This window comes from Herpailurus yagouaroundi, unplaced genomic scaffold (genome assembly GCF_014898765.1).
Source record: "Herpailurus yagouaroundi ecotype Mexico unplaced genomic scaffold, PumYag 100, whole genome shotgun sequence".
Taxonomy (NCBI): Eukaryota; Metazoa; Chordata; class Mammalia; order Carnivora; family Felidae; genus Herpailurus; species Herpailurus yagouaroundi.
In genome coordinates, this window is record NW_024412391.1 from 80821008 (window position 1) to 80844202 (window position 23195).

Here is a 23195-nt window from a genome sequence, read left to right on the forward strand (position 1 = left end):
AACAGAGAGGCTCTGGGGGGCAGTACGTCTCCTCTTCCTGGCGTCTCTTGCCTGCACCTGCCGCGCGGCCCCTCGCGCCTCCGCAAAGATGCAGAGGTCGAAGCACGTTGCTGTGCGGTGCAGAAATGCTCCCAGAATCAGCCTCCCACGCCCGCTCCCTAACACCAACCGGGATCCTGGGATCGCCTCTAGGATCCCTATGGGTACTCCCGCTGGCTCCTTAGATTCTCACCCCACGCCCCCCAACTCCAGTCCCGCTTCTGTGGCACACGCCCACCACTCGAGGGGCGTCCTAGAGTGGTGGCGGTCCTCCGCGCCCCGGGGCGGCCGGCGGGGGGAGGGGGCATGGGGCGGAAGGCGGGAAGCGGAGTGGGGGGCGCCCGAGCTCGCGCGCCACACTGCCCCGCGCGGGATTTGCCGCCTTCAGCTGCAGCAGCTGCAGCGGCGGCGGCGGGTAGAGGGGTGGAGGGCGGTGAGGAGGGCTGGAGCCCGGGCCAGGAGGGAGGGAGGGAGGGGGGCCGGGAGGCTGTGCCAGGCGAGCCGGAGGGGTGCTCAGCGCTCCCCCGCCCTCCTTCCGGGAGCGAGGATGCAGACTCTGAAACTGGCGCTGCTGGGCTGAGGCAGAGGCAGGGGAGTTGCAGCGCGCGCGGCTCGGTGAGTGTGTCTCCTGAGCGCGGAGAGGCGGGGGCAGGCGGAGGACGAGGAGGAGGAGGAGGAGGAGGAGGAGGGGGAGAATGCCCGGAGCCGCCGTCGCTGCCGCCGCCGCGATGCTCCCGGCTCAGGAGGCTGCCAAGCTGTACCACACCAACTATGTGCGGAACTCGCGGGCCATCGGCGTGCTGTGGGCCATCTTCACCATCTGCTTTGCCATCGTCAACGTGGTGTGCTTCATCCAGCCCTACTGGATTGGCGACGGCGTGGACACCCCGCAAGCCGGCTATTTCGGGCTCTTCCACTACTGCATCGGCAACGGCTTCTCCCGGGAGCTGACCTGCAGGGGCAGCTTCACGGACTTCTCCACGCTGCCCTCGGGCGCCTTCAAAGCCGCCTCCTTCTTCATCGGCCTCTCCATGATGCTCATCATCGCCTGCATCGTTTGCTTCACCCTCTTCTTCTTCTGCAACACGGCTACGGTGTACAAGATCTGTGCCTGGATGCAGCTCACCTCCGGTGAGTGCGCGCTCACCTCCGCGGAGGCGGGGGGTACCGCGGGGCGCCCGAGCCCAGAGGGGCGGGAGTAGGAGGGGCGGGGGCCGTGCGCGCCGCGGGGTGCCTTGCAACTTAATCCGCCAGGGCGTGGGGGGTGGGGTGAGGGCGGGAGCCCTGGGCGGCCGGAACCCCCGGGGTTCCCCAGCCCGGCACCCGCGCGTTGTCCCGGGCTTTCCAGAACCTCCCCAGCGCGGGGGACGCCGCCCAGGGGGACGCGCCGGAGGAAGGGCGGTTGCTGGGCCGAGTCCGCTTGTAAATGGAGGTGGGGAGAAGGGGCCGGCCGCTTAGGGCGCGAGCTGAGGGACTAAGGAGGGGACTGACCCAGCCTGGCGAAAAGCGGATTTGGAGAGGTTGTAGTGGAAGGAGAGTCAGCCTGCCCTGTCCCTCTGTGGGACTGTTTCTGTCATTGCTTCAGGAGGGGGTGGTGCTGGAGTGAAACTGTTTCACTCTGTCCCGGGCAGTTACAAAAATTTTATCATCCATCTGGAAATGAGTAGATGCTAATCCTGTTGTGGTTTTCAGCCTTTTAAGAAAAATGTAGCTTAGCATGCTCCTTTTAGCAATTCCCCAAATGTTAATGTCAAGTCTTCCGTTTGCTTCCTTGTTGGCAAAGGTCCTTACGTTAAATCCTTAAGCAGAGATCTTGAGGGAATCAAGATTTCTCGAGATCTCATTTTGGGGAAGTGGCTTTAGGGAGATGGGCTGAGAGGAAAACCTGTTCCATTATTATTTCTGATCGCTTTTGCCTGTGGTTGATAGAATGTTTCTAGCTAGAAGACATGGAAGTACTTTTTCTGGGCATTAAAGTTACTTTTAACCCAGAAAGGATAGGGGTGCGTTTCCCGGTGGCTTTGGAGAATCGTGAAACAAAACTGACTCCTTTCTCTCCTTCCTGTAATGCGGATTCCCACTCTGGTAGCCACCTTGGATGCCCTGCCTTATAAAGGCAGCCTCCAACACTTGACACCCTCCTGTTCCAACATGGTTGGGTCCTTTTAATTTTATGGGTGATCTGGTTGTGCAAGCATATAGGATATTTGAGGCAGTCACATGGTTTCATTTGTTTGGTCTTATTGTTTTCATTCTTTAAGGCTCATGTTACCTTTAGGATTTTGTACTTACTCTTACGTTTGGGGAGGTTTTTGGGGGAGTAGGGGCTTGATCCCTGAGTTTACCAGGATGATGAAGCCCTTAGAGGTGCTGGACAAGAACATGAAGGTTCATGACCTTGTATTGCTGGTTGGCATAAGAGAAACTTGTGGGAGCCTAAACTTGTGTTATGGAAGTATTTGCTATATGTATGAAGTGCGTGTCTCAGCTGATTTTGATTTGCCACGTTATGGGAACATGTGCAGGTGAAAGGCAAGAAAAGAGCCTTGGGAGGGAACCACCGCCCCCAAACCACTATCCTCCTGAAATGCTCCAAGCACCCCACAGACGCTCTCTGTTTTTATATAAAATGTTAACTTTTGTGGCCATTTCAAGAGCAGACTAACTTTGAGATTTGGAATAAAGTCATGTATTATAGTTGTTCTTGACATTTGGCTCTGGTTTGACTTTGACGACAAGAGGACACTGAGGATGCAGCTGTTTTTTAGAAAAGGAATTGACCCTGCACAGCTAATTTTAATTTTTCTAAGTTAAATGACCTATTTAGACTGGTGATTCAAAGTAGATTGTTTTTCGAAGGTCTCAAAGTAATTTGCGGGTGATTTCTCAGCAACGTATTCTTAAATATTTTATTTTTATGAGTTTCCATACTCTGAACCCAAGCTGTTCTGTTTTTGTCTTATTTTAAAAAGGAAAGAAAACATCTTTGGGAAAGAATTGCCAGCTTTGAAGTTAATACGACTGCAACTATTATGGTGTTTTTTTTTCTTTCCTTTTCCTGGAATAGAGCAGAGAGGAATCATTCTGGGGTAGTAAAATATGATGTCATGTTTTCAGAAATTTGACATAAATACACGATCCTGTTTCCAATATGTCACCATAAAATGTGATGATGGCCTTTGTGCTAATGAAGATATTTGGGCATTTACTTCATTTTTGAAGGAGTCCAGGACTTTAGCTTGTAGGCATACTTTTTAAAACCTTTCTTCGCAATTTATTTGGTATTCCTAGATAAACCACAGAAAGACGTAATTTTGTTTATTAATGAAATATATTGGGGCGCCTGGGTGGCGCAGTCGGTTAAGCGTCCGACTTCAGCCAGGTCACGATCTCGCGGTCCGGGAGTTCGAGCCCCGCGTCAGGCTCTGGGCTGATGGCTCAGAGCCTGGAGCCTGTTTCCGATTCTGTGTCTCCCTCTCTCTCTGCCCCTCCCCCGTTCATGCTCTGTCTCTCTCTGTCCCAAAAATAAATAAAACGTTGAAAAAAAATAAAAAAAAAAAGAAATATATTAATTAAGGGAGAATGGATTATGATGATGGGGTAGTTAAGAATAAAAGTCAATTATGTTCACAAATTTTTAAGGAGTGGGATATAGAAGATACTTTTGAAGAACGTCACATTTAGGAGCCCCTGACTGGCTCAGTCGGTAGAGCATGCAGCTCTTGACCTCTGGGGTGTGAGTTCGAGCCCGTAGAGCCTACTTAATAATTAATTAAAGAAGCATTTTAAAAAAGATGTCACATGTAGTGGTTTTCTTTTTTGAAGTCTCACTACACTAACAAGAAATTTAGCATAACGTAAGTTATTCTCAAAGTTTAGGTTCTAACCTTTAAACCATTCCCCTCTCATGTTCCGCCTTCTCATGCTTATAATTTAACTGTACCTAGGCTAATCTCAAGTGTAATTTGCAAGCTATGACAGATGAGACTTAATGTGCTATTTGCTTATTAGAGACTGTTTAACCGTCATTGGAAGTCAAGTGACTAACTTGTGTTTTCAGGTATCTAAGCATTTTCACGTAGTAACACCATAAATCAGAGCCAAGTAGAACATAAAATCCCATATGAAATGATAAGAAGATGAGGAAGCAGGAGACTTTCTTGGGGGCAATACAACATCAAGAGTTATCCTTATTATGATTCTGAGCAAGGAACTAGAAAAAGTACTTAATTTATTGGACCTGAAAATGATGTTGGTCTTCTATCTAGATATGCGAAGCACATATAATTAATGGTGCTATTATGAACTCCTTGCTCTGTCCCTCTTGCTCTCCCCTGTAAATCATTATTAACCTCAGTAGAGTGAAGTTGCCGAATTAGGAGCTAGTTATGTCACACTACTTCTGGATGTAATCCTATACTTATGGACCATGTCTAATATAAAGACTGAAGACATAAACATAATACATAGAATAAGTAACAGCAATCAGAGATGCAACGTTTTCCTAATTTACAGAGAGACAACTTCTTGGGAAGAAAAGAGACTTTTATTCTTTCTGTATGATTTCTCTCACACTAACTGGTCAAGTAGGTAATAAAGTCCAGATTTTTTTTTTTTTTTTTTTAATCAGGATGGAAAGAGAATTTTGTTGCTCTGGGAACTTGATTCTCTGCTTCTATGTTCTTGCTCTTTAAAATCAGTGTGTCTGTCTGTTTCCAAGTCTATTAATAGCCAAGTCTCATAAGGGTGTTGTTTTGTTTATTTGTTTTATTGACTGTAAGCCATGTCTGGAATTGTTTCCAGAAGCCCAAGTGTTAACTGTTATAGGCCAAAGAAATCTTTTCTTTTTCTAATAAGCTAAAGCGTTAAGGCGTGCCTGGCTGGCTTAGTCAGTTGAGCACATGCCTCTTGATCTTGAGGTTGTAAGTTCAAGTCCCACATTGGATGTAGAAATTAGTTAAAAATAAAAAATAAGCTAGGGGTGCCTGGGTGGTTCAGCTGGTTGAGGGTCAGACTTTGGCTCAGGTCATGACCTCACGGTTTGTGAGTTTAAGCCCCACATCAGGCTCTGTGCTGACAATGTGGAGCCTGCTTGGGATTCTCTCCCTCTCCTCTCTCTCTCTGCCCCTTCCTGGCTTGTGCTTTCTCTCTCTCTCTCAAAACAAATGAATAAACTTAAAAAAATATGCTAAAGCATTAAAGTAAAATTTATGGTTTTTTAGACATCCACCATGGACTTCTTGGGGACAAGCAGCAGATGAAGGGAATTGCTTTCATCTATGAAGTAGGGCCCCAGCTCCAGGTTGGATTTCTTTATTCAGGAGAGATCAGTTTGGGAGAAGGGATCGCATTTGCCACATCCTCACCTCTTGTCGTTTGGAGTGTACCAACAAGAAGCGCCACCAAGATGGCGAGGCTGTATGGCAAGGGTTACGGGCTGAATTGCTTAGTCACTTTCCCCTGCTTCCCTGCCTTAGTTTTTCTCAGCTCTTTTTAGCCAACTTCCTTTCTTAAATTTTATAACTTTGTTGTTTAGGTGAGAAGAGAATCATCAGAGGTAATCACTGCATTTCTTAGCCTGTAAGAAGAGCTTTTGCAATATTGTATGGTACTGTCTCAGGGCACCTTGCTCTTATCTATCTTATCAACATTTGAGATGATAGAGGTGTTTGTGCATTTGTTTAATGTCTGTCTTCTCCAGTACATGGAAATTTCCATAAAGCCGCGTCTGTTTTTCTTCATATTGCATAAAGGTCAAGATCTGGACACTGGAGTGAAAAGATATGGGTTTCAAACCTGGCTCTGACACTCACTGACTGTATGACCGAGGGAATGAATTTCTCTGTATTTCAGTTGCTCATCTGCAAAGTGGGCATGTACTTGTGCTTACCTCAGGTGATTGGTGCAAGGATTAAAGAGCTAATGTGTACCCTGGGAACAGTGCCTGGTGCACAGGATGCAAGTGCTCTATGAGTGTTAGGTATGGTTACTGTTCTTGTGTTCTTACTGCTGTGCCTTGACACACAGTAGTATGTGCATGTCATGTGCTGAATAGTAGATATTCAATAAATTGTTCGTAAATAGAAAAATGAATGATTAATGGGGTAAAGGATGAAAAGGGGAGATTAAAAATTTCCCACATGCCCTGTTGAGAAGCGAATGTCGTATATTCTTTGAAGCCACGATGCTCATCTTTCTCATTGGTTTGTAGCAGTAATTGCACTAAGGGATCTCTTCCGCCATTCTTTGACAGCAGTGATTATGACTTGCAGCCTAATTCATGATGAACTTACGCCCAAATGGGGGTCTTTTCTGATGCAAGGGTCATGATCTTTATTACAACCATAGGACATCGTCAATTATATCTTAGGGTTCAGCAAGTTTTTCCTTTTCCTCATTTGATTTCTCATGGAAAAAAATCATTCAAAAGGAGGTTCTATGGAAGAATCACAAGATCAGGCTTTCATAGGAGCAGGGACCCTGTTCTATATTGAATTTGCTTCCATACCTGCAGGAGCAATCCAGACAGGAGAGGATGTGTCTTTGCAGACTTTCCCTTTATCTGTCTGGGCGTCATTGCAGATGTGTTCTTGGACCTGCCAGGGATCCTGCCAGATCTGCTCAGACGGGTGGCAGAGCTGTGATGCAGGTCTTGGAAGAGGAGACAAGGCTAGGACTGACAGGCCCTCAGGACCTTCACCAATTCTTACCCTTGGGCTGGTGCTGGGCCTATGAGGAAGTGACGTCCTGCCTCAAAGAGCTGTTAATCCATCCTAAGTTCAGAGTTACGGAATGACCTTAAAGAGGGGTTTTTCTTCTTCCAGGGCATTCCACACACTTGCTCAGATGCAGAGGGAAGGGGGTGTACAACTGGTGACAGCAGTTTTCATTTTCTAACACTATGCTCCACCTATAAGAATTTTCTATTTGCCAAGTCACACTTATAAGAAAGTGATTTAAAATGAGAATTCAGAAACTGTTTTCTTTCTTTCTTTCTTTCTTTCTTTCTTTTTTTTGCTTTTATGCAGCATGACAAGGGATGTGACAGTTGAAGAGATGTTGAAAAATATATTAATGTGAATGTCAAAACAAATGATTTTTATAACAGTGGGATTTTAAGTGAACATCTGTGAAAAATAACAGACCCCATATAGCCCATGCAGTATATTGTTAGGTGTTTTTTGTCTTGGTGCAAGGCTGCGCATTTAACAGCTTTTTTTTTTTATTGTAAAAATGCTAACAAGGTGCTTATATACTTGTAATCAGCAATCGATAAATAAATATATACTTAACCAGAATGTGGTATCAGATGCTTACCCATGAAAACAATTATTTAGTGATAAGTGCTTATGTTTGGTATGATATTGTGATAAGAGAATCCAGATGGCCAGGCCGGTATATTGCATTTTATGTACATACCTTAGGAATCTTTCAAAGTGAATAAAATTTTAAATGAGGAAAAGCAGAGGAGCGCCTGGATCGTTCAGTCGGTTAACCATCCAAGTTCGGCTCAGGTCATGATCTCACTGTTCATGAGTTCGAGCCCCACTTTGGGCTCTGGTGACAGCTCGGAGCCTGGAGCCTGCTTCGGATTCTGTGTCTCCCTCTCTCTCTGCCCCTCCCCCGCTCACACTCTGTGTCTCTCTTTCTCTCTCAAAAATAAATAAACATTAAAAGAATTAAGAAAAGAAGCGAGCAGAACACATAACTGTAGGTGGAGTGGGTGGCTCAGTGCACCTCTGTGTATGGTGTGAGGCTATAGGGTGAGGAGGAGACAGAACCTCAGGTCACACTGGCGAGAAGCAAAGAGCAGACTCCCTGAGAGAATTCTAATTTGGGGGGCTTAATGACATGACAACTGGGAGAGTTTTAAAGTGTAATTTCCATAATGTAGTTGAACTTTGGGGGTCAGCACCAGCTTTAATTAATGTGATTTTTTCTTATAATGAGTCAACTGGAATTTTTATTTGATATGAGGAAAGACCAAGGAGCTGACCTTTATTCTTAATAATAACAAGAAGATATTAATAATGACAGAAAGTAAGAGGCTGGTTCATATAGCCAGTAGTAGGTAAGTTATTTGATGGCTTAAACGTAAAACTGTTTTGAAAAGTCATTGGGGCATTTCAAAAAAGAAATAAAATGACCTCTGCCAGCATTCTTAATGTCCACATAATTGATATTATGCATCTCTCAAATGATGGTTATGATTCTATGATGTGCTTATTGCACAGGGTCAGAGTGTCATTTCTTAGTTTACCCTGTCCTAACTGTAATCTTGAACACATTTCTCATGTCCTCTGCGAAAATGAAACAGACAAATGAGTGGTTTGCAAGAGAAAGATCATTTTTTGACCACCATAGACGTGAACCCTACCTAACTACTACTGGACAGAATGAACGAAGAAAGTAACCCTTTCAGAAATAGTGTTGCTGACACGAGATCGCCATAATGGGTCTCGCATACCGGGATTCTGACATCTTTCCAACACTCATGCAACCAAATGTGCAGTGCGGCAGGGGCTGTGTCTGCTGGATAGGTGAAAGGATCCTAAGTGATAGGCTGAGTGAAATTAGTCTAACTGCATGAAATTTTGAGATTATGACTCATCAATGGAAGGGCTAGTGGCAGAGTAGTGAAAGTTAGTGAAAGGAGTGGTAAGTGATTGCAGATCAGAAAAGAGGCCTTAGCTCAGAAATGGACAGACAGAACTTAACTAATCGAAGAGAGTTGTCCTCATTCTTTGTCCGATTAGAAAACAATGGCACACAGGAGTGTGAAGGGAACTCATCCCTAGCTTTGGTATGGCATGCATCATAGACCCATTTCCTTAAGTGTCTGGAGACACGTTGTGGAAATAGTCTCGGGGGCAGGGTGCTCTACACCTCCCCTCCATTTTTAATGTTTATTTATTTTGAGACAGAAGGAGAATGCATGTGTGTGTGGGTGCACACATGCAAGTAGGGGAGGGGCAGAGAGACAGGAGAGAGAATTCCAAGCAGTTTCTGCGTGGTTGGTGCAGAGCCTGCCATGGGGTTCAGTCCCCCAAACTGTGAGATCATGACTGGAACTGAAATCAAGAACTGGATGCTTACGTGTCTGAGCCGCCCGGGTTCCCCCATTTTTTGGTTTTAATGAAGATCAAGAGTGAGGTTGCAAAAAAATCAAAATGAGAAGTATTATCCTTGACAGAAGGCTCAGTATTTTAAAAAATAGGCAAATAGATCCAGCTGTGGAGAATGACAGGGACATTGAAGAGTGACACCGATAAATGAAATATGAATAGAAAAGACGAGAAGAAATTCAAGGTTGCAAAGCCTGTGGAATTTCAGAACATCAAAAGCCTGTTGGAGTTGATATCATCAATGCTTAAAAATATATTGGCATAGGAAGAGCAGAAGGCTGGAATATGCATTACCTTGCAAAGCTGTGTGCCAATCTCAGTTCCCAAGAAGGAAAGATTAAGGCTCTGTTGTACACCCCCCCTACTACTCAGGGGTTATAATAGATTCTAATATCAATCTATTCAAAGAGAGAGATGATCAAACTTCCTGTATGGCAGATGAAAATATAGAGGACTAAAATAAGCCAACCAAAGAAAGAAAAAGTCATTGTGAAATTTGATAAATAGAATTCCTGTAGTTTCTCTTTGAAAATCTAGTTACAGATTGTGAAGCTAAACTGATTTCTATAATGTTTTTTTTAATTTTTAATTTTTTTTAACGTTTAATCATTTTTTGATAGAGAGAGACAGTGTGAGTGGGGAGGGTCAGAGAGAAAGGGAGACAGAAAATCTGAAGCAGGCTCCAGGCTCTGAACTGACAGCACAAAGCCTGACACGGGGCTCGAACTCATGGACCGTGAGATGATGACCTGAGCCGAAGTCGGACACTTAACCGACTGAGCCACCCAGGCGCCCCGACTTTTTATTTAAAAAATTTTTAACGTATGCTCCACACCCAGCGTGGAGCCAGTGTGGGGCTTGAACTCATGTCCCTGATATCAAGACCTGAGCTGAGATCAAAAGTCAGAAGCTTAACTGACTGAGCCACCCAGGTGCCCCTCTATAATGCCTTTCATAGGGAAAGGGAACCTATCCTAACTATGGAGTATTTAGGATAAATATATTTACAGAACACATTAGGAATGGGTAGTTAGTGCATGCTAGATTAATTAAATTTAAGATACAGATGATTAAAAACCATCAATATTGTAGATCTATAATGCCAAATATTAGTTAACTGAATATCTACCTTTTAACCAGTTACCTGGAAAAGATGTAGCACTGAATAGTTGGCATTTCTTAGAAACCTTCATAGAGAAAGGCTGTACTGTAGTGTTTTACAAACTATGGTTGGTGACCCTTTGATGGGTCATGACATCAATTGAGCAGATCATGATCAGCATTAAAGCTTGGATTAAAACCACAGGAAATATGAATATAATGCAGATAGTAAGGGTTTCATGAAACCTTTATTTCTTAAAATATTTATATATGTATATGTGGACTAGATAACAACATATAATGTATTGCTTACTGTGGGGTGTACTCACTATTCTAGAGAAAAGATGAAAGTGTGAATTTAGAAAAAAGAATTACCTCTTCTTTGGAAAATTGTGAAAGTTTTGTGCCAATTAATAGGTAATTTTGTATTACAGTAGATGTAGATTTGATAAAACATACTTATCCTAAGTATATTTGAGACTTTTTTTTCTTTCTTTCTTCCATTAATGACTTTGATCGCTAATGTCTCCTTATTAACTTGTGGGTGGATTGAAAATAAGAATTATTTTTCCAGCTGTGATTTGATCTCATTCATGCGATGCAAAATGACATGGTCCACCTCTGAGCAACAATCTCTCTAAGCAAACATTTAAACAAATGTACTTAACCCAGGGCCAAATGGATATAGACTCAAAGGCTTTTAACAGTTGGAAGGATATTAATAACTATTTAGCAGTCTCTTCATTTTCTAGGTAAAGAAACAGTAATGGAAAACACTAAACTATTGAGCAGCTACCATTTTCAAAAATCTTCAGTGTATAGTTCACAGCAATTCTACAAGGTTAGTGGTATTATACCCATTTTGCGGATGAAGAAATTGAGGCTTAAAAAGTTGTTCGAGGTCTCATGCCAGTAAGTGGTTTGAGCCAAAAATCAGACTTTCCCCCTTCCCTGAAGAATGTTGCCTCTGAGTCTGAGAGAAATTAAGAGTCTTCCCAAAATTACACGGTGGTGGAATTGAGAGTAACACATATGATTCCCAGGGCAGTTCTGTTTCTACTTTCTCTTGCCTCCCAACTTGATGTGCATTTGCTTCAGTGTGCATTTTCACCATGCTGTATCAAGGGAAGGAGCTGGTATTTACAAGGAAAATCATTGCCAAATGTTTACCAGACTTCTCCCTTCAAGCCTGCTTCGGAGTGGGAGGTATTCCTCATTCCGTCCTTTTTGTTTCCCTAACCTAGAGCTGGGGTGGTCCTTTGCGGGTTGTACCTCTGATCTCATTGCTACTATTCTTAGACTGAATTCCTATAGGCCAAGGGGAAATGCTACCTCCAAAATGTTTCTGTTATATGATGTTACTAAAGATCAAGAATATTCGATGTTGCTTTTGATAACTGTGAAGAGAAAATAATTTGAGTAATATCTGATAATATTTCCCTATCATCTGAGAAGAACTTAATAAGAATGCCTAAGTACTTTGGTCTTGACATAATCCAAAGGTTGTCTGGTCCACATTGCCTTCAAAACGTAGCTGCTGCTTCTTCTTTTTTCTTTTTTTATAAGTTTGTAAGTGATTGAACAGTTCAAAATTATCTCCAAAATACATTTTTGTTACTTTGAGTCATCACTCTAGACAAATAAAATGGAAGAGCTACACCCTGTTAACACGAACTTAAACTCTTTTTTTTTAAGAATCTTTTTTTAATATTTATTTATTTATTTTGAGAGAGACACACACACACACACACACACACACACACACACACACTTGTGTGTGCAAGTGAGTTGAGGAGGATCAGAGAGAGAATCCCAGGCAGGCTCCACACTATCAGTGCAGAACCCGATGTGGGGCTTGAACTCAGGAACCACGAGATCATAACCTGAGCCAAAATTGAGTCGAATGCTCAACCAACTGAGCCACCCTGGTGCCCCAGTCACCTTGTATTTCTTTAGCTTTCCTGAAGAAGGTAAGAAAAACAAACTCAACATGGCCTCGTTAATATTTTCATTTCAGGTGTAAAGTCATTAGCTTATTGTAAAAGGAGAATATCAGTTTGTTAAGGCTACGTCTATGACTACAACCCAAACCACTGAACGGATTAATGAACACATGAACATTCTCTGCCTACATCCCTTTTGGAGTAAATATCCAGAGTTGAGGTGGACTGGAGAACTTGCTAAATAGGGATGCTCAGTCAGACTCCGCTTTTAGACACGCTGGTAAAGAGATGCTTGGTGAGCACTGCCAGGCAGTGTCCCAGCTGTGTCCTGGAGGTCAGAGTGGTTAGCTCTGCTCTTCTTGACCTCTCAGTCTGCTGGAAAGGGCTCCCCGGCAAGATGAACTCAGATGGGGAAATGGGCCAGGATCTCCCTAGCCCCACTTCACTTTACTGAGACCCCTCCATCGAGTGCAGGATGGGCTCTAGAGGGAGCTCCAGCCCTGTCATCTTGTGTTTGTCAGGACTTTCCCTTTTGTAAGGTCAGGTCCACAGTCCTTTTCCCCCTGACACTACTTGCAAGATAACACGTTAGAGGGTAGAGAGTGAAGGGTAAAATATGAAGGGTAAAAAAGAATAAGAAAAGGGATTTGTTCAGAATATGTGCAGTAGAGGGGAAACCTCCTTTATCTACAAGGAAAAAGCCAACTCCTCCTGGACTTCTCTGAAGTCCTTTGTCTTTATATAAATTCTTTGAAATGACTCTTTATAACTTATTTGACCTTTTAAGAAGCAGATTGTGACGCTCCAGTGGACTACTTCTGCAGAGGACTCATTGGGATGGTCTTTCCCCATCGGAACATTTTGGCTGTTTTTTTCTTAGCTTGCAGAGGCACACTTTGGAATACCTTGGACATCACTGGAGAATCAGCAGGTCCCTGGAGACCTGGTATAGTAGTTACTAGAGAATTCAAAAGAAGTAGAGGAATTCAGCACTGCGGAATTTGAAATGGCTCTTTGATCTTGGTGGTCATGAACTATGCATTATGGTTGCATCTCTGCAGCAGCCTGAGCAATGAAAAAAAGTAGAATTGGAAATTACCTTCCTTGGGAAACTTTAGGAGCTTTCCAGAATTTAAAAATAATGTTTACAGTAACTCAGAACATGGACCCCAGCCATAGGCAAATAATGCTTCTATGTTCAGAATGAAAAACTGGACACCTGATTTCATAACTAGCTCCACCTACATATCCTAGTCTCTATTTCCTTAAATACAAGATAAAAAAGAGAAGGAATGAATGCCTGCTAGACTCACACATAGTTTTCTCCCCTGGAAGCCACTCAAAGAACACACAAGTTCCTTTCTTCTTTTCTTTTACTTTTTATTTTTTCCTAAGTGGGACCTGAACTCAATCTATTTTATTTTATCTCGTTTCTATTTTATCTCTTTGGGAACCTGAAGTGCAGAAAGTTCTTTAGAGGAAAATTCAAAAACCACACTCCCCTTCAACATCAAGCCTTTTTTTTTTACCCCCATCTCATACTCAAAAAGAATTTTTTAGGGGCGCCTGGGTGATGCAGTCTGTTAAGTGTCCGACGTTGGCTCAGGTCATGATCTCACGGTTCTGAGTTCAAGTCCTGCATCAGGCTGTCTTATGTCATCATCGTGGAGTCTGCTTCAGATCCTCTGTTCCCCTGGAGCTCTGCCCCTCCCTCACTCATGCTTGCTTTCTCTCCCTCTCTCAAAAATGAATAAACATTAAAACAAAACTAAACAAAAAACAATTTTAAGAAAAGAATTTTTAAAAATTCTCTTAGGTATTCTCCCTCATTAGCCCCTATGCTTCCCCTCTGGCCGGCCCCCGTGTCCACTAAGGTTTCTGCCTGAACAGGCCAAGCAGAAAATCTGGAACGGTACTGGTACCCCAGTTCAGTAGAGCACACTGGCATTGCTGTGGGACTTCGTTAGAATTGGGGGGCTGAGTTTGATGTGCGTAGAGCAAAGAGGAAAAGTTCTGCAATCAATAGGAGTTCATTTGATGAGGGCTGTTCCCCTCCACTGTGTACTATTAAAGAATTGATTTTTTTTTTTTTTTTTTTTTACAAAAGGTTTCTAAAAAAACCCAACCTAATGATTGTGAGAGGTGGTCCCTAAACACTAAAGTTTTAATTGTTATAGATTTATTTAGGACATAGTATGAGTCCAGCATACAGCTCTTCCACATTAAGTCTCCTGGGGACACGAACAATTTATTTGGAATTTATTTCCAAATGTGTTAAAGCACTATCTGAGTTTAGTATAGAAATATGGCTTATATGAAGGCAAGCTTGAACTTGTCCAATGAAAGAGAAGGTGATTTAAATTTCTGTTGTAGTTACGATGTTACTTAGCCTCGCCATCATGCTGGCTTTGCTTAACGTTGGCAGAATGAATCATTGTTTCAGTTCGTCTGTGAACACACTATGAATAATGTATTTTACATTTGTGTGTGCAGTGGCTGTGTGTGTTCGTGTGTACAGTTTAAAAAATAATAATAAAATGACCACTTGTGTAGCCACTACCCACTTTGCTGATAATATCTGCCCAGAGGTAGCCACTTCCTTGAGTTTTGTGTTATTACCCTATATTTCTTATGGTTTTATCACTAATGTACATATTCTCGAGTAACACATTAGTTTTTTTTACTGTTTCTGTTTTTAAAGGAGATGTTTTCAATATTTTACTGTTTAGTATGACATGCTGTAGATGCAAGTACTATTTATTAGGTTAAGAAAGTTCACTTATATTCCTATATTGGTAAGAAGTTTTTAGATTTTGAATGTATGTTGAATTTTATTTTTTTCTTTTGATTTATTTGTTTTTAAAAGCATCTTGGTTTTAAGGATGCCTCTTTTTTTTTTCTTTAAAGTTTATTTATTTTGAGAGAGAGAGTGCATGCATGCATGTAGGGGAGAGGCAGAAAGAGAGGGGGAGGGAGAGAATACCAAGCAGGCTCTGAGCTGTCAGCCTGGAGCCCATGAGATCAAGACCTGAGCTGAAATCAAGGTTTGGATGCTTAACCAGCTGAGCCACGTAGGTGCCCCATGTTGAATTTTATCAAATGCATTTTCTGCATCTACTGAAATGATCAAATGACTTTACTGCATTAATCTGTATTGATGAAGTGAGTTATAAAACTGGATTTTCTACTGTTGACACATTTTAAAAACAAAGCCAACTTTTATACATATTGTGAGACTCAGTCTCTAATATTTTATTTATTACTTTTTAAAATAATTTCATGAGTAAGTTTGGTCTCTATTTTTTTTTTTTTTTGCATTGTCATATGTCTTTATCTAGTTTAGGTATCAGGGTTTTGTAAGATCTATAAAAGTAGTTGAGAAATCTCTTTTTCTATTCTTTGAAAGAATTTGTGTACAATTGGAATTATCTGGTCCTCGAATGTTTAATAGAATTATCTTATAAAACTGTCTGGGCCTGGTATTTCTCTGTAGGAAAGTTTGAAACTATTGATTATATTTCTTTGTGTTAGAATCAGTCAGGTTTTTATTTTATCTTCAGTCAGTTTATAAAGATGTATTTCCTAAGAGTTTCATCTACATTGTCAAATATATTGACATAAAGCTGTTGATACTATTATAATTGTATAAGAGCTATTTGTTTGTGTTTCTGTTTTCTTTAGATTGATTTTGCCAAAAGTTTGTTCAATTTATTAGTTTTTTTAAAAAAGAACCAGTTTATCTTTGTTGTTCTTTTGCATTGCATTTTTCTGTTCAATAGCAATAATTTTTGCTTTTATTTTTTACTTTTTTTCCCGTCCTATTTTTTTTTTAACGCTTATTTATTTTTGAGACAGAGACAGGGCATGAATGGGGGAGGGTCAGAGAGAGGGAGACACAGAATCTGAAACAGGCTCCAGGCTCTGAGCTGTCAGCACAGAGCCCAACGCGGGGCTGGAACTCATGGACTGCAAGATCATGACCTGAGGCAAAGGCGGCCACTTAACTGACTGAGCCACCCTGGCGCCCCTTCCCTCCTATTTTCTTTGGGTTTATTTTCTTGTTCTTTTTCTAACTTCTTGATTGATTACCAAGCTCATTAATTTTTTTTTTAAATTTTTTTTTATGTTTATTTTTGAGACAGAGAGAGACAGAGCATGAACGAGGGAGGGTCAGAGAGAGGGAGATACTGAATCCGAAGCAGGTTCCAGGCTCTGAGCTGTCAGCACAGAGCCCGACGCGGGGCTCGACCTCACAGACCGCGAGATCATGACCTGAGCCGAAGCCGGTGGCTTAACCGACTGAGCCACCCAGGCGCCCCATCATTAATTTTTATCTGCTACAAACTTATGGAAAAAACTGCTTATCTATAGTGAGACTTAAAAAAAAATTTTTTTTAACATTTACTCATTTTTGAAAGTGAGAGAGACAGAGCATGAGTTGGGGAGAGGCAGAGAGAGAGGGAGACACGGAACCTGAAGCAGGCTTCAGGCTCCGAGCTGTCAGCACAGGGCCCAAAGTGGGGCTTGAACTCATGGACTGCGAGATCATGACCTGAGCTGAAGTTGGACGCTTAACCAACTGAACCACCCAGGCGCCCCTATGGTGAGACTTTTGAAGAGACCATCATTAAACATTTTGATTAGGAGGGGCGTCTGGGTGGCTCAGTCAGTTAAGCGGCCAACCTCTGCTCAGGTCATGATCTCGCCGTTAGTGGGCTTGAGCTCCCGCATCAGGCTCTGTGCTGACAGCTCAGAGCCTGGAGACTGCTTCAGATTCTGTGTTTCCCTCTCTCTCTCCCCCTCCCCTGCTTGCTCTGTCTCTCTCTCTCAAAATTAAATAAACATTAAAAATTAAAAAAACAAAAACAAACACATTTTGATCAGGAATTGCATGTAGCCATCTTAGGCACGACACAAAATGAAAAATATATATGTTCTTCATGAAAGAAAACTCAAATTATGTAATTATATTTAATATTGGATATATATTCAATATATTTGATATTTACTACTTTAGTTTCTGTCTTATATGAAATAAACATGAGTGTTTCTGCAAAATCACATATAGATGCTTCCATTTATTCTAGCAATTGCTATTGTAATATCATTTTCCATGTGTATCATGAGATGAAAAAGATGAGGGGGCACCTGGGTGGGTCAGTCGGTTGAGCGTCCGACTTCGGCTCAGGTCATGATCTCACAGTCTGTAAGTTCCAGCCTTGCGTCGGGCTCTGTGCTGACAGCTCAGCCTGGAGCCTGCTTTGGGTTCTGTGTCTCCTTCCCTCTCTGCCCCTCCCCCACGCATGCTCTGTCTCTCTCTGTGAAAAATAAATAAACATTAAAAAAAATTAAAACAAAAAAAGAAAAAGATGAGAAAAAATCAAGATCTATAATGATCAGTTGATGCCACCAAGATCACTATCGGCTTAAAATTATTTTTTTTACATTAATTTATTTTTGAGAGACAGAGTGAGATAGCACACGAGTGGGGGAGGGCAGAGAGTGAAGGAAACACAGAATCCAAAGCAGGCTCCAGGCTCTGAGCTGTCAGCACAGAGCCTGATGCAGGACTGGAACCCACGAACCATGAGATCGTGACCGAAGCTGAGTTCGGACACTCAACCAACTGACAGAGCCCCCCAGGCACTCCATGGTCATTATCAGCTTTACTATTCAGTTTTTCCTCTGGATTTCTGCTTTGTCTTTTTTCTTATTCCTAAGGATTTGTCTTACTGTACTGTTGCTCAGCCATGCATGTTAAAAAAAGTTTTGAATTTTTATCCAGCATTTTTAGGTATTCTGTTGGGGAGTGTTGTTTGGGTCATCTAAGTTGCCATGTTGCCCAAAAGGTAGATCCTATGGATAATATGCATTTGGCTTTGCTTAGTTCTATGGCTACATGGACTCTAAACTTAAAAGTACCAATTTATGCCATTGCTGAAAAGGGGACAGGATGGGGGAGTGTGGATTGATGCATAGAAACTAATTATACTTTCTGAATCTATTACTCAAAGCTCTTGAATGTCCCATAGGGAGTTAGTGTCATATTTTTCTAAGATGAACTACGTATTAGGAGCAAAAGAGCAAAGGTTGCCACTTCCAATGACATATGCATTTAATGTAGATTCCCCTTAGTTTTAATATAAAAATACCAAATTAAATGACAAAAATATTGCCATTGGGTTCTCAGTCCTTTTATTCTTTCGTTCATTCATTTACCTTTTCCTATTGCATGCCTATTATGTGTATTAGAGAAAGTATCAAGCCTAAAACACTTCTAATATTAAAGATCTCTTCATGATTGGTTTTCTTCTTAAGTTTTGAAAGAATTTTGAATTCCTAAAAAGAAAAATTTGGAGGCAGCTATAACGTACCAGAGAAGTGCATAAACTCTGAAACCAAAACACCTGGGTTTGTGTGGTGCCTGCTTCATTTCCAAGGTCATTGTATGACCTTGGACCAGTTCCTTAGCCTATGTATGCCTCAGTTTCCTCATCTGTAAGGTGAGGATAAATGTAGAACCTATCTCATGTCTGGAACACAGAAGACACTCATAAATGTGAGGAATGAGTATCATCACCATCATCATCATTGCTAGAAAGACAGTGCTGGAAGGAACAAAAAGAAGTATAAAGCACATTGCTATTCTACAAAAAAAAAAAAAATATGACCTCAAATTATCTTTTTAAATGTTTTTTTAATGTTTTAAATTAATGTTTTAATATTTTTATTTTTTGAGAGACAGAGGGCAAATGGGGGAGGGGGAGACTGAAAGAGAGAGAGAGAGAGAGAGAGAGAGAGAGAGAGAGAGAGACACACACACACACACACACACACAAAATCAGAAGTAGGCTTCATGCTCTGAGCTATCAGCACAGAGCCTGACGCGGGGCTCGAACCCATGAACGTGAACTGAGCTGAAGTCAGACACTCAACCAGGTGAACCACCCAGGCACCCCTCAGATTATTTCTCTTTTAATCTAGAAAAGAAATCATGTACATTTTGAAGGTGTACATTCATTGCAATTCCGTTTTGTTGGGTGAGGTTAGCCCTTAACATTCTAGGCCTTCATGGGGATTTTATAACAGTGAGAGAACAAAGGAAGGCTATGGATCTTTGCTGAAGTGGATGCCCTTTCAGCCCTCCTTTTGGGTTGGAGATTAGGGATCTGAAGAAAGATAATCACTAGAGCTCAGAGAAGTGTAGTAGTTAGTGATTGCTGGTCCTTTTGCCCTGCCTGCTGGAAGCTTCCTGAGGGCAGAGATCATGGCAGTTTATTTACCATTGTATGTTTATTGCTTTGGATGCTTTTGCAATTTGCCTAATCTTCCAATGCCTTAAAGTGATACCACAACTGAAAGCTCTATCCTAGGAACTGATATAAAGACAATTTCTCGAGTCTTTTTCGAGAAGGAGTTAACAGTGATTTTCCCACAGGGTCAGAACAACTGGAGATCGTATCATTTCTTTTTTAAAAAATTTATTTATTTATTTATTTAATTAAAAAAAATTTTTTTTTTCAACGTTTTTTTATTTATTTTTGGGACAGAGAGAGACAGAGCATGAACGGGGGAGGGGCAGAGAAAGAGGGAGACACAGAATCGGAAACAGGCTCCAGGCTCGGAGCCATCAGCCCAGAGCCTGACGCGGGGCTCGAACTCCCGGACCGCGAGATCGTGACCTGGCTGAAGTCGGACGCTTAACCGACTGCGCCACCCAGGCGCCCCTAAAAATTTATTTAAATTCAAGTTAGTTAACATGCAGTGTAGTATTGGTTTCAGGAGTAGAACCCAGTGATTCATCACTGACATATAACACCCAGTGCTCATCCCAACAAGTGCCCTCCTTAATGCCCATCGCCCATTTAGCCCATCCCCCACCCCCAACCCCTCCAGCAACCCTCAGTTTGTTCTCTGTATTTAAGAGTCTCCTATGGTTCTCTTTCCTCTCTGTTTCTATCTTAATTTTCCTTTCCTTTTCTTCCCCTGTATTCATCTGTTGTGTTTCTTAAATTCCACATGAGTGAAATCCTGATATTTGTTTTTCTCTGATTTCATTTAGCATGATATACTCTAGTTCCATCTTTGTTGTTGCAAATGGCAAGATTTCATTTTTTTGATTGCTGAATAATATTCCATCTTCTTTATCCATTCATCAGTCAATGGACATTTGGGCTTTTTCCATAATTTGGCTGTTGTTGATAGCACTGCTATAAACATGGAGGTGCATGTGCCCCTTTGAATCAGAATTTTTGTATCCTTTGGATAAATACCTAGTAGTGCAATTGCTGGGTTGTAGGGAGTTCTATTTTTAATTTTTTGAGGAACCTTCATATGGTTTTCCAGAGTGGCGGCACCAGTTTGCATTCCCACCAACAATGTAGAAGGGTTCCTCTTTCTCTGCATCCTTGCCAACATCTGTTGTTTCCTGAGTTGTTAATCTTAGCCATTCTGACAGGTGAGGTGGTATCTCATTGTGATTTTGATTTGTATTTCTCTGATGATGAGTGATGTTGAGCATCTTTTCATGTGTCTGTTAGCCATCTGGATGTCTTGTTTGGCAAAATGTCTGTTCATGTCTTCTGCCCATTTATTCACTGGATTATTTGTTTTTTGGGTGTTGAGTTTGATAAGTTCTTTACAGATTTTGGATACTAACCCTTTATCTGATGCCATTTGCAAATGTCTTCTCCCATTCTAACCGACAGAATGAGATTTTATCATTTCTGTACGATTTGAGCTCTACTTAAGAAAACAGGTCCTGGGGCACCTGGGTGGGTCAGTTGGTTAGCGTCTGACTCTTGGTTTCTGCTCAGGTCATGATCTTGGGGTACATGGGTTCAAGCTGCACTGACAGAGCCTGCCAACACAGAGCCTGCTTGGGATCCTCTCTCTCCCTTTGTCGCTGCCCCTCTTCCCCCAGCTTGTGCTCTCTCTCTCTCTGTCTCTCTCTCTCTCTCTTAAAATAAGTAAACATTAAAAAAAAAAAAGAAAACAGTCCCATATTTTAAATGTTTATTTATTTTTGAAGGAGAGAGACAGAGTGTGAACAGGGGAGGGGAACAGAGAGAGGGAGACAGAATCCGAAGCAGGCTCCATGCTCTGAGCTGTCAGCACAGAACCCAATGCAGGGCTCAAACTCATGAGCCATGAGATCACGACCTGAGCTGAAATCAGACACTTAACTGACTGAGCCACCCAGGTGCCCACCCCCCAAAAGAAAACAGTCCTATTTTTATTTCAAATTTCAAAATCCTGAACCACTAACCAAACTTGATTATCCTTTAATACCTTACGTATATGAATATGGAATGATACATTCTAGACGGCTCACCTTGACTAAAGAAATCTGGCTTTGAAAAGCAGATGTTTTGTTAAAACCAGATAAGTGGGTCCTATGGTTTATAATTTCCCACCCTAACACAAAGAATAAAAAATATTATAGAACCAAAGAAACACTGAGACATTTGAATATAAACCTTGTTTTTAGACATTATTTTTCAAAATGAGTTCTTTTAGTTCTCTACCTTCAATGGGACTACCATAAAATCTGAAAGTCGAGCAAGGTGGAAAGATTGAGAGAACAGACAAAAAAGGCAAAAAGACACAGAGCAATGCAGGTCAAGGTGCAAACAGAGGGTACTGGCACTTGACAGAAGTAGCAGTAATCTTGACATTCAAATTGTTTGAGAAGGACTAAACGTATGAACGTTTATAAAAGAAAAAAATCTGTGTAGGTAGGGAGAGAACATTTTATTTGGAGGCTAAGACAAAGACAATACAAAATAATAAAAAATTAATTTAAGTCTGCTTCAAAATACAATGACATCAATTTGCTGCTTCCCAGAGCAATAATCAAGTGGTGTCATAAGATATACCTCATAATCAATTTTTCTTAAAAAATAATTGTTTTACCTTTTTCACTGTGGTGAATTTTTTTAAACACATAAATAGATCTTCAGAAATGAGAAGAATGTGTAGAATCTTGGGGGCAGTAAAGCAGATATTGAAAGCTGGAAAAAAGTGCTAGGAATGAATTATTCTCTATGATAAACCCGAGGCAGACAAGGGAGCCCTTTCCTTACATTGCTCAGTTACATTGTTCACCATGATTCTTTTAAGAAGATGCTCCTTGTCTCTGATTTTGAAATGACTTTGTGATGTCTGGCTGCTATGGTAACCGCTCTTTTATTAAAGAGTAACGTTTATAGTCAACGAAAATTGTCAACTGGTTGGCGTGCTATTCTAGAAGTCCCTTACATTTACCAGTTTTCTGACTTATCACATATTTGATATAATCTTACTTTTGGAAACGCCTCTATTTCCCTATGTTTATGTTTATATGGTAGATTAATACTGTTATGTCTGAGTAGGATACAGTGTTATTGCAAAGCCTGCATCTTTTGCCCACAGTAGTACCGTTAGTGATTGGGGAGCTCACTGTGTACCAGGTGCTGTTCTGGTTCTCCGTGTATTGCCCGATCTAATCCTCACTAAATCCTATGGGGTGCCGCTGCTCCTGCTGTTATTATTATTATTACGACGACCACCATTTCACTGATGGAAATGGAAGGATTGGAGGCACAGAGAGATTAGGAAATGTTGCCAAAGATCATACAGGTGCAACTGTGCTTTCCAAAATGGTAACCTCTAGCCACATGCCCTTACTTAAATTAAATTTAAAGTGAAACTAAAAATTCAGTTCCTCAGTTACACTAGCCACACTTCAAGTGGCTCCATGTGGGTGGTTGCTACCGTGTTGGACAGTGTAGAACAGGATCTTTCTATCATTGCAGAAAGTACTATTGGATGGTGCTTTTGAGAACCAGGCTTGCGACCAGGTGGTGTCATTCCAGGGTCCCTACTCATAACTACTACATTGCACTTTTTAATTTTCTTCTATTAACAATAAAATGAAGGATACAGAGCAAGACTAATGACTAAAGACTGAATGCGAGATTCATTCATTACACAGATATTTATAGAG

General features: G+C 41.6%; 1 protein-coding gene across 3 annotated transcripts in view; it reads left to right on the top strand.

The window, feature by feature from the left end:
• Positions 1-734: 734 nt before the first annotated feature.
• LHFPL3 (LHFPL tetraspan subfamily member 3) overlaps positions 735-23195 on the top strand; it is a 584503-nt gene continuing 562042 nt past the window's right edge. For all 3 annotated transcript variants that reach the window (XM_040472874.1, XM_040472875.1, XM_040472873.1), the window contains exon 1: positions 735-1170. In XM_040472874.1, the coding sequence (XP_040328808.1) occupies positions 735-1170 (436 nt within the window). The remainder of the gene's footprint in view (positions 1171-23195) is intronic.